The 10,926-nt window shown below is 47.3% G+C and overlaps 1 protein-coding gene across 3 annotated transcripts in view; it reads right to left on the bottom strand.

Moving 5' to 3' along the window:
* PICK1 (protein interacting with PRKCA 1) overlaps window positions 1–7,754 on the bottom strand; it is a 21,022-nt gene extending 13,268 nt beyond the window's left edge. Inside the window, exons 1-6 of one of the 3 annotated variants that reach the window (XM_006025942.3) lie at window positions 7,563–7,754; window positions 5,000–5,093; window positions 3,797–3,908; window positions 3,065–3,193; window positions 2,873–2,939; window positions 1,406–1,495 (exon numbers count right to left, since the gene is read on the bottom strand). In XM_006025942.3, coding sequence (XP_006026004.1) covers window positions 1,406–1,495; window positions 2,873–2,939; window positions 3,065–3,193; window positions 3,797–3,908; window positions 5,000–5,040 — 439 coding nt within the window. In that variant the 5' untranslated portion in view covers window positions 5,041–5,093; window positions 7,563–7,754. Of the gene's footprint in view, window positions 1–1,405; window positions 1,496–2,872; window positions 2,940–3,064; window positions 3,194–3,796; window positions 3,909–4,999; window positions 5,094–7,264; window positions 7,404–7,508 lie in introns of those variants that run through there. The other 2 variants (XM_006025943.3, XM_006025944.3) reach the window with 2 other exon arrangements.
* Window positions 7,755–10,926: the final 3,172 nt, after the last annotated feature.

Here is a 10,926-nt window from a genome sequence, read left to right on the forward strand (position 1 = left end):
CCTCATGCCAGGCCGCTGGACCAGCTGCCAGGGTCTGCTTGCCCCATGACCTGGCCCAGCTGGGGCCCCATTCAAGGTGAATGGGGCCCTGGCTGGGCTGAATCTTGGGACAATCCCCACAGTGAAGGAGGGAGTGGGGCAGCAGCAGGGGGTGAATGATTTGCCCCTGTCCACTCCCTCCTGCACTGTAGGAGGTTGGAGTCCCACTCCCTCCCTCACCACTGGGGTGGGGGGAGCAGATCGAGGCCCCCATGGGGAGGGAGGGAACAGGCCAGGAGCACTCACCCTAGCCCCTGCTCCTGCTCGTGTCCTGCTCCCTCCCTCACTGCAGGGGGCCTTGATCTGCCCCCTCATGGCCCTTTCCCCTCCTCCTGCCCTTCCCTCCCCAGACTTACCTGCTGGGGGGTTGCATGTGTGCTCAGCCCCGCAAAATTTTTTCTCCCTCTGCCTATGCAATGCCTGCCCCTGCTCCAGCCCCAACCCCACTCCCTCCCTCACCACAGAAGCCTTGATCTGCACCCCACCCTTAAAAACAAGAGAAAAAAAATATAAAGGGGTACATGAGCTGAATCTTTGAGACCAAAAGGGTACACTTGTTAAAATGTTGAAAATCCCTGTCCTAGTCTATTAAATGTTGAGGGCTGAGTCATGTCTTTGGAAAAATTGTTTCATCTACGCTTGTAGTCAGGTCTAAACCTTCAGCCACAATCTGACAGAAATCTGAGGATTCTAAAACCACACAAAAGTGGAGCCCTCTCATCAAGAGCAGCTCAATTTCAGTAACAAAGCTCTCACTCACTGAGATGGAATGTAACAGCTGTATGTCAGCACATTCTGCCTCAGTGAGGGACAGGAAGCATGTTGAACTGCATGCCTTTAGGGAACTGCAAAGGGAACTGTAAATCTGCATTTTCTTGGTGCTGCTGACATTGTTATAAAGGAATATAACCATTCAATTCAGGTGGTATTCTTGCATCTAGCCTTTTAAGCCTGTAGGACACTTCCAGGCAGGTGTGCTTCAGATTTTAGAACAGATACAATTTTATTTATGACAAGACATCACAACCGAAGCAAATGCCTGCTAGTTAAACTAGCGAGAGAAAGGAAACTGGCAGGTACATGCTAACCCTGTAAAAGGACTGCCATGCTGTTGAATCAAACCGCTTTGCAGTTGGACCATGAAGAAGGAATTCTATTGTCAAGCAATTGTAAAACCAGAATGCTCCACCAAGAAAAAAAAAATTCAGGGCTCTCTCATTTCCCTTCATGCTAAAGATACAAGTGCTTGCATCGCACAATCATGAATGGTGACAGCCATGATCACATGAATTGCCCCATTACATTTACTGGACACCAGCATATTCAATAACCAAAGAGGAAAGTGCCTTTTATTCCTACTACTTACCATTGCAAAGGATGGCTCGGCTCAGTCCTAGGGCATCTGCTGTCCCAGAGCTCATGTTCTCCACCAGCCGGTGCTTCACTTTCTTCAGCACTACAAACCAAGACAGATTTGCAACTCAGAACTAGTGTGGTTTTCACAGTCACAAAGAACACACTGAACAGAACTCTCAAGCGTCCAATTTCACACTGGTCAGACAGAGCCTAATTCAGCAGAGCTTAGAGAGGAAGTGAACGGAGAGAGAATGCCACAGAAATTAGATACGAGGAAGATCTTAGCATAGGCAGTGCAGGCCTATAATAGATTCTCCTGAACTATTTCCCAAGACTTGGGATCATATCTTGATTAGCGTACTCATTTTATTAATTCCAAAGAAGCTAGAAGAACAATATAAGAGTACGGCAGGTAAGTTTTACTGCTCAGCTAAATTTCCATTTACTAGGTTTTATCACCTGCCAGTTAGTTAAAAGCTCCTGTACCCTTTCTAAGGAATACCACTGCCTTTTGGTAGTAATACCCTTTAAAATTCCTGGAGACAATTACAGCCTCTTTGAAATTATATGACTGAACTACGTGTCTTCAGAGACAACTGTTCAGCTGCAGTTCCCACTAATGTCAGCTGAAGACGTGGATATCCAGCACTCTGAAAAATCAGACCTGGCTTTGCTCTTATTTTTCCTCAGAAATTCATTTCCCAGCTAACTTCCCTTTGGTTTGTCAACACCTTCACTAACAAGGGGGAAGGAAACCAAGAATTAAAGAAATAGGTAAGTGGGAATGCACTTTGCTTTTTGTCCTGTTCAGGTTCTCCAAAGGGCGGGAAGGTGGCAACATTTAAAGAGGACACTTATATAGGTCAAACTCCCTGTTTAGGTTTTGTTAAAAAAAATAACCCGAGCCATATAGCTATACAGAAGGCAGGGTAGGAGGGGTCACTTTGAGAGACTAACTTGTTTGAGAAGATGAGTTTTCGTAGGCTACCGCCTACTTTGTCAGACACTGGGGATAGAGTACACATAGCTGTACAATATGGAAAGGAATGCTCTTGTGAGTCTCCGAAATGAGAAACCAGAAACAGCATTTTGGGATTGAAACTTTTCAGTGCACAGTTGGAAATCCAAATGCACCCGCAAAGACAGTATGTATTAAAAAAACAAAGCAACAACAAGCAACACTGTACTTCACTGTCTAAACTAAGTATGATACAGAAAAACAAGCTACAACAATGATGAGAATCACGTTATCATTCAGAACTTTTCTCATTTTGAATAATGCACCATTCTTCATAATATTGAGACATTTTTAGCCCATGGTTTATCCTGACAGTGTTAATTTTAAAAGCATGAGAATTAAGAAGCAGCAATGAAAGAAATTTTATTTTGGTTTCAGCTCAGATTTCTCCATTACCCTCTTCACAGCTTGCCAAACATGGCAACCTTATGAGCAAAGGACAAAGGCAGTGCATCTCACCAATGTCCAAGGACTTGCCCTGCTTTGGATCGGCTTGCAGTTTGTTGTAGTGAATTGTCACTTCTCCCTGGAAGAAAAAGCAAAGCCTGAGGTGTCATTCTGGAAATGAGCAGTGGACATCACCTCTACTGCTGGACAAAAATTCATATACAGTGAGCCAACCTATTCCACTGGTCCCCTTCTACCACTTACCTTTACTATCTGTATCATTTTGGCCACCTCCACTTTGGTTTTCCCTTTGACTGACTTCCCATTTACTCCTGTTATTTCATCACCAGCTGCCACAGTTCCATCTAGAGCTGCTGGAGTGTTATCAAAAACCTGGGGGACAGGAAGAACAGTAGAGGAAAATGCAAACGAGTAAAGAGGGGAAGAAGAACGAAGCAATTAACAAAGACAGTAACAAAGAAGAAACAATTATCTTCCTGCTAGTTATTTTCTTGCTCCGATTTTGTCAGTTCGGTTTATGAGGAAGCCCCATTTCCCCTTGCATCCGAACCCATAACTGTAATAAACCCTCAAAGAAACAGAGGTGGACTAATCACCCAGTTCCTTCTTGGACTGTCATCTTCATTTTGTGTATCATCTAGGGCAAAGTTTCCTGAAATTGAGAACCTCACATAGAAGGTGCTGCTCTGTCCCATCCCTGTACATTTTAACATGCTCTCAGCACTCAGTAGATATACTATAGGGAGGATATGCTAATTCAGAAGCCCTAAATTTATCCTTCCACAGTTTTATCTACCCATCTGAGACATTCCTATTTGCGAGAGAGAGAGAGAGAGAGAGAGAGCGCGCGCGCGCGCGTGTGAATACTTCACAAGGTAACTAAACCTGAAAAAGAAGGTTCTTCAGGCCTCATTCAACCCTCATCTCTCACACCTGACTTTACTTTACAAAGATTCCTCTGCCATGAGTACTCACCTGTACAATATAGAGACAGGGACAGTACTGTGCTCCTCCCCCAATGCTGATCCCAATAAGATTCTGAGAGTCCTTCTGCAAGGTTACAGTCCCAGGAACAGTGGGGATCCCCCTAGAACAACAGGGAGAGACAAGTAATAACTAGCACAGGTAGGCAGAAGCATACCTGCATCTGCATGTAATATGCTGGAGACACTAGAATATGAAAGCACGTCCCATTCCTTTCATCTGAATACATCATATTATTGCTCATTTTACCAGCCTAGATTGCAGGAACCTGCACAAATAACATTTAGATTTTGGTGGGGAAGGGGGTTGCGGCATAAAAATATGCTCCATGGGTTGGATCCAGCCTGCAGTCCCATGGCTATGCCCGGTACACACACTACACAGGGCCAGTTCCAGCACTACGTGTGGCACATGGGGTGGGTGTGGTGAGCGCTGAATGCATGGCTGCACCAGACTGTCACTACATGCTGGATTTGACATGCCAGGCCAGTCTAAAGACCCATAATTTGGCCCAAAGACCACCCCTGTGCTACAGACCTGGTCCCCAAAGCCCAATGAGTTAGATACCCCTGATTTAGATTTGTGTGCGCAAAGTCAGTAAGTTAAACTAGAGACTAATGGTTATGCATGTAATGATGGTCCGGCTCAAGGGAGCAAATGCCATGTTGGGGAAAAACTATGCCCCCTCCTTCTGTCATTGGGAGCAGAAAGTGTAAGGGAGAAGAGGCGTCCACCTTCACTGGATTCTGTGAAACGTACCTAAGATGCACAAATATTTTCAAAGTCATTTCATCAGGTCTGTGTCTGAGAGTTATGTAAATAATTATGCAGCAGAAATAAGATGCAGCTGACATTTAGCACTAGTCTCACAATAATAACTGCCTGTATTTTCCTCCCCCATAACTATTTTTCCAGTGGTTTCATGTCAGGTGTTTTCCATCTCCCTTTCACAGACCTAAGAATTCCACATTCTCCATTTCTTCCTTGGTACTGCCCTCTTGTCAGTATAAACCACTCTGTAGGTAAGGTCTCCAGATAAGAGAACATTATCAGCAAGGCTTGCAATCAGAAAGGTAGGTGGAGTCACTACAGAGCAACAGAAAACATATGGTGCTGTTCACTGCCACCATAATGCTCCATCCCCACTAGCCAGAAGGAGCGAGTAGTTGTTAGAAAGAAAAGTGAAACACTCACAGTTTATCCTCTTCGATGTCATAATCCAAATCTGAAAACATTGCTCTGGCTGGATAGGGACGGTGGCCAAGAAACTCTGTTTATCCCAAACCACCTAGATAGAAAGAAATGGAACAAAATCCAATGATTCCAACAATCTCAATTAGTGGTTTCTTCTATCCTTAACAGCTAGAATAGGAGAATCAATCTGTGTCCTCGGTTGATCCACCTCACTCTTTTCTAGTTAGGGACTGGAGCTCTCAGTTTTCTCTTCTGCCGTAGAAAGAAGTTATTTCAAACTGTCCCCATTTAGTGCTCACAGGAAACAAAAAGAAAAGGGTCTTATTTTTATCCTTTAACTTCCAATAGCTTTCTTGTTTCCCACAGCCACAAAGATATGGGCGCTGCTCAGGGCAGAACAGGAACCATTTGGGAAGCAGATTCTTTATGTATTGCATCCATCCCATGATATTTCTCAGCAGTGTTGAGGTGATGTTGTTGCCCTGATGGTCCCCCCACAAAAATGCGAGTAGAATGAATTCTCGTGGATGATATCTTTTCTTGAACCAACTGCATAGTTGGTACAGACTCGGGGGTGGGCAAAATATGACCTATGGGCCGGATCCAGCCCGCCAGGTCATTCTATCCGGCCCGTGGGGCCCCTAAAAAGTTTAGAAAATGTAATATTTATTTGTTCCTGGCTGTCTGTCAAAGATGACAGGAGCCAGGGGCAGCAGAACCCAGGGGAAGCCGACAGCAGGACCAAGCAGCAAGGCCCCCCCAACCAGAAGCCCCTACCTAGCAGAGGCTTCTGGCCTGGGATGGTGGGGCTGTTCCTGCTGCCCTGCACTGGAGAGGGAAATGCGGCCTTTGACAACTTGACAAAACTTGGTAAGTGGCCCACCACCCAAAATAACTGCCAGTCCCTGGTATAGATGCAGGCAAGCTTTCAGGTATCACCCTCAGGAGTGAGGAAAGGTACCGTGATAACTGAAAGCTTGCCTCTATCTATCCCAACCACTCAGTTAGTCCAATAAAAGATATCGCATGTTGCCTCTCTCAGTATTTCTCAGCAATCTCTGGTGCCTTATACCCTGCACCCACTGAGTACTTCAGCTTCTTGATCCTGTGACAAATGGCTCTGCCTGTCACTGCCTTGTTTTTGTTTGGTAGGGAAGAAGTAGTAAGGGAACAGTTTTGCACACCAACTATTTTTTCATGCAAGGTATTCCCATTTCCAATAAATGACCTTTCCCAAACTTTCTGCCCCTCCCTCCTTTTTGAGCACAAGGGGAACCAGCATTTCTCTCTCTTTATCTTTCCTGTCATTCTTATAGTTGGATGACATGGTGACTGGGAAGCAGGATTAGAACTGGCCAGAGGGTTTGCTTTTTTATGAGCAGGCAAGTCATATTTGGGGTGGGAGGTGCAGGAGAGGGAGTGGCATTTTGGGGAGTTGGCTGCTGTTTGCTATCTGTGTGCTTTGTGCCTGTTTCCTGCAAGTGGCCTCAAGCCTTGTGGATACAGTGGGATATAAACCCAAGTATAACTGTTGTTGATAGAAGTAGTGGCAAATACTGTACTAATGTTCACAATTACAAAAATTAGAAGTATAATATTATACTTCTAACTAACAATACAATAATGTAATATATAAGAATTCAAAAATAATAGTCATATGGCATCACGGAGAAGCAGGACTGGAAGGGACCTCCAGAGGGCTCCGAATCCAACCCCCTACCTGAGGCAGGATCATCCCTCTCCAAACTATCCCATACAAGCCATGATCTAAATTCTACACAAGACTGCTGCATTTGTAATTATCATTAAATATAATGTTGTAATAAAATGTAGTATAATAATGTAATGCAACAACAACAATAATAATATATTGCAAGCACCATTGTTCTTGTAGCAAAGCAAGGCTGGAAGGGAAATCCAGAGGTCGTCTAGATCGGGGTTCCCAACCTTTTTTGTACCAGAACCCATTTGTTAACATCCAAGGCCAGTCCCAACCTGCTGCCCCCATGCCCCGTGTGTGGGGCAGGGGGGGCATGTGGGGCGGGGGGACCCCAAGCAGCCTGGATCTCTGCCAGCCTACACGGGCACAGCCACGGTTTCCCACGTTTTTCTCCTTCAAAGGAAAACCCGTGTTTAAAGTTCCTTCTTGACCCTTTCATGTAATCTTGTGACCCACTTTCGGGTCTCCACCCTCGGGTTGACAAACACTGATCTAGTCCGACCCCCGACCTGAGGCATGACCATCCCATGCAAACCGTTACTAACCCCCGCACCAGACGGCCGCGGGCCCTGACAGCACAGCCCTGCCCCTCCCCTGCGGCAGCTGCAGCAGGGCCCGCGCAGCCCCTGCCCCGCGGCGATGCACTTGTCAGCGCAGCTCACGAGCTCCCAGGCAGATCCTCGCCCCCAACCCCTCCAGCCGGGACTACGGGTGACTCCTTCCTTCCTGCCCCACGCCCCGCAGCGCCCCCCGCTGGCCCCCCGGGCGGGGCAGGGTCCCGGCTCTCACCGGAAGTGGCTGGCTCCAACCCGGCCCCGCATCCACCTGCCGCCACCCCCGCACCTGTCAGAACCCCGATTCTCCACGTCACTTCCGCGCCGCATCGAAAGCCGAGCCGGCTCAGTCCCCACCCGCTTTGTTGGGAGGCGGGGGGAATCACAAAGGGGAAGAGAGCCGGGGTTCGCGCACTCCTGTCTCGCGAGAGTTGAGGAACGCGAGGCGCAAGGAACTGGGGGGGGAGGAAAGGGGTAACGTGTGAGTGCAGGTTGCCATGGCGACAGCCAATGGAGAAAAGGGCGGGCCGTGTTGGGGGTTCGGGCCTTGTTGGTGGCCATGTTGTGGGGGGCAGCAGCTGGGCCGTGGTGTCTCTCACGCAACACACTCACACACCTCCTACCTACCTGCCCTCCCCCAGTCTCCTACCAAACCCTGAGGATGCCCCACGTCCGACCACCCAATCAGCCCAAAGTGAACACATCCCCACTGAGAGGAGGTGCGCAGGCAGAGGCAGTTGTCAGTGCCAAGTGGCACGTCTGACCCTGTAGGTAGGGTGATCAATCTCACAGGCCAGGACCGGCCTTCACAGACATGCTATCTGCGGTCCAGGGCTGCCCAGGGGTCCAGAGCTTTGGCAGCCGGGGTGCGGTGGCAGTTGACTGCTGCTCCCCTGCTGTCAAGTGTCCAGTAGACCCCCACAGCACCCCCCATAGCTGTGGAGAGCCCTGTGGGCTGCAGAGCATGCACTGGATTGCGCAGGCAGGGCCCATTGGGCAGGTGCAGGGCTGGGCTGCGCAGACAGAGCAGCACAGGACTGAGCTGGGCCGGGGGAGGCAGCACAGGCCAAATCCTGATACTCAAGGCCGGGTCCCGCCCATGGACTAGCCCTGAGCCGCTCATCTGCCCTGTGGGACCAAACGCCAGGACACCACCAGTGCTCTGACTCGATCTTATTTGGTTCGTATGAAGTCAGCGAGACATCATACAGGCTCATACAGCTGACCACTTCTCTGTTTTCTGCCACCACAGTAGCCGGTAGGCTGTGGCATTAGGTGCTGATGGATCTGAGACATCCGGCACCCGTGAGGACACCCGTTGTGGATGCAGGGTGATGCCCCGGAGTTCTGACAAAGAGCAAGGCCTTGTCCGTTGCAGAGCATGTGGCAAATAAAAGACATCAAAAAAGGTCCTGTCACAGGGAGTTTTCAGAAGAGGCCAGGCATGATGCAGTGATTCTGGGCTGATGCTGCAGAGGCAACTTTCCAAAGGGTTTGGCATGGCAGAAACTTATGAGAAGCAACGTTTGAAAAAAAAAACCCCCATAAACCAACCTTTTTAGACACGAGGTACTTCTTGATAGGCTCAAGGTAGCCCCTTGTAAAATTCCAGCTCCTAGTTTGACTACAGAAAAATAATAGAGCAGTTTTTCTGACCACAATAGGTCAGAATGTTTTTAACTATGGATTCCATCTTAGAAATCTCTGGGTTTATCTTGTGAATCATGTTTGCACACCTAACCATGGTATTGTTGCATGGCACCCTGCAGCACCCCTAAAACGATCTCAAAGTAGAGAACCGCTGCTGAAAGTAAACTCACTCAAATGGCCATTTACAGAGTGGCATTGTCGAGCTTTTGTGCAATGTTCCCATTCAGAATGCAGAAGGGTTAGTGGTCAGATGTTTCAAGACTTCTACCTCTGCTGAGAGGGTTTAATAGTTGAAAGAATGCTTTGATTTGGTAAAAGTATACAGTGGCCTGTTGTATCACATGTCATTTCTTCCAGCCATTGACGAGCTTGTGAAGAACTCCAAAGCTGCCCAACCTGACTTCTTGACGTAAAACAAAGTAGAAATATGCCCTTTGATGAGGAAAATCTTCTCTGTCCAGAAATGAGGATTTGCCCAGAAGGAATTACCTCTCCCTCAATGAGTGTATAATATATTTCTTGAGCCTAAGAACCGTATTAATCCAAACACTTGAAAGTGAAGTCACCTGTGCTGCTGCAAGAGGAAGTGTGCAACAATATATTGTTAAGAACACATGTGAAGTTCTAGATATGAGAATCATGAGTTATTTTTCAAATTAACCAGAATAAAAATTAAGTGCTTCTGACCAGAACCTCATCTCTCTGTAGGGAAGCCAGGGCAAAACCTTGCCCCTTGAACTCAAAAGTAGGTTTGCCGCTGATTTGAATGAAGAGGACAAGCTGGCAATACAGGCTGATCTGGACAGGCTTGCAAGGTGGGCGGATCATAACGTGATGAAACAGAGAAATGTAAAATGCTCCATCTGGGGAGAAATAATCTGCAACACATTTACAGGCTTGGCAGTGCTACACTTGCCAGCACTACAACTGAAAGAGACCTGGGGGTCCTGATAGACCACAGAATGAACATGAGCCACCAATGCGATGCCGTAGCTGGCAGAGCGAATCAAACATTGGCATGCATCTACCGATGCATCTCGAGCAAGACTAAGGATGTCATCCTCCTGCTTTACTCAGCCTTGGTGAGACCGCAGCTGGAGTGCTGCATCCAGTTCTGGGTGCCGCACCTCAGGAAGGATGTAAGAAGCTCGAGAGAGTCCAAAGGAGGGCTACGTGCATGATTAGAGGTCTGGAGAGCAGGCCATATGAGGAGAGGCTGAAAGACTTGGGACTGTTCAGCCTGAAGAAGAAAAGACTCAGAGGGGACTTGGTGGCAGCCTATAAGTATATTAGGGGCGTACATCAGGGCCAGGGGGAGCATCTGTTTCCCAAGGCACCCCAGGAGAAGACAAGAAACAATGGGCACAAACTGATTGAAGATCACTTCAGATTGGACATAAGGAAAAATTTCTTTACAAGTCAAGTGCCAAAGGTCTGGAACAGACTCCCCCCCAGAGGTTGTACAGTCAACCACCCTGGTGATCTTCAGAAAGTGTCTTGATGCCCAGCTTGCTAGGGTCATTTGACCCCAGCAATCTTTCTTGCCCAAATGCAGGGGGGCTGGACCTGATGATCTTGTAAGGTCCTTTCCAGCCCCTAACATTTATGAATCTATGAATCTATAAGTCAAGATTTCACCTCTAGAGCCAATGAGCCAGATCCTCAGCTGATGTAGGTCTGCATTACTCTGTGAACTTCAATGGAACTAGGCCTACTGATGAGGTGGCCTTATGAGAGGGCTCTACAATTCTTGCAAAAGTGTTTTTATTTTAAAATCCCATCTCTGAAGTTCTCGTTTGTTCTTGGGTTTAAATAATTAACCCCTTTTTTCCTTCCTTTTACTTAATTTTAAAAAATGTACATGATTTTTAATATGGTCCCATTTTTTTTTAGTATGGGTTACCCCAATGAAGACAATTATGCAGGGCTAATTGTATTATTACTACTACACTTCAAAGTGACAGCTTGGACTTAGATTGGGGTTTCATTGGGCTGGGCTTCAC

The sequence above is a fragment of the Alligator sinensis genome, unplaced genomic scaffold (genome assembly GCF_000455745.1).
Source record: "Alligator sinensis unplaced genomic scaffold, ASM45574v1 scaffold215_3, whole genome shotgun sequence".
In the NCBI taxonomy this organism is placed as follows: Eukaryota; Metazoa; Chordata; order Crocodylia; family Alligatoridae; genus Alligator; species Alligator sinensis.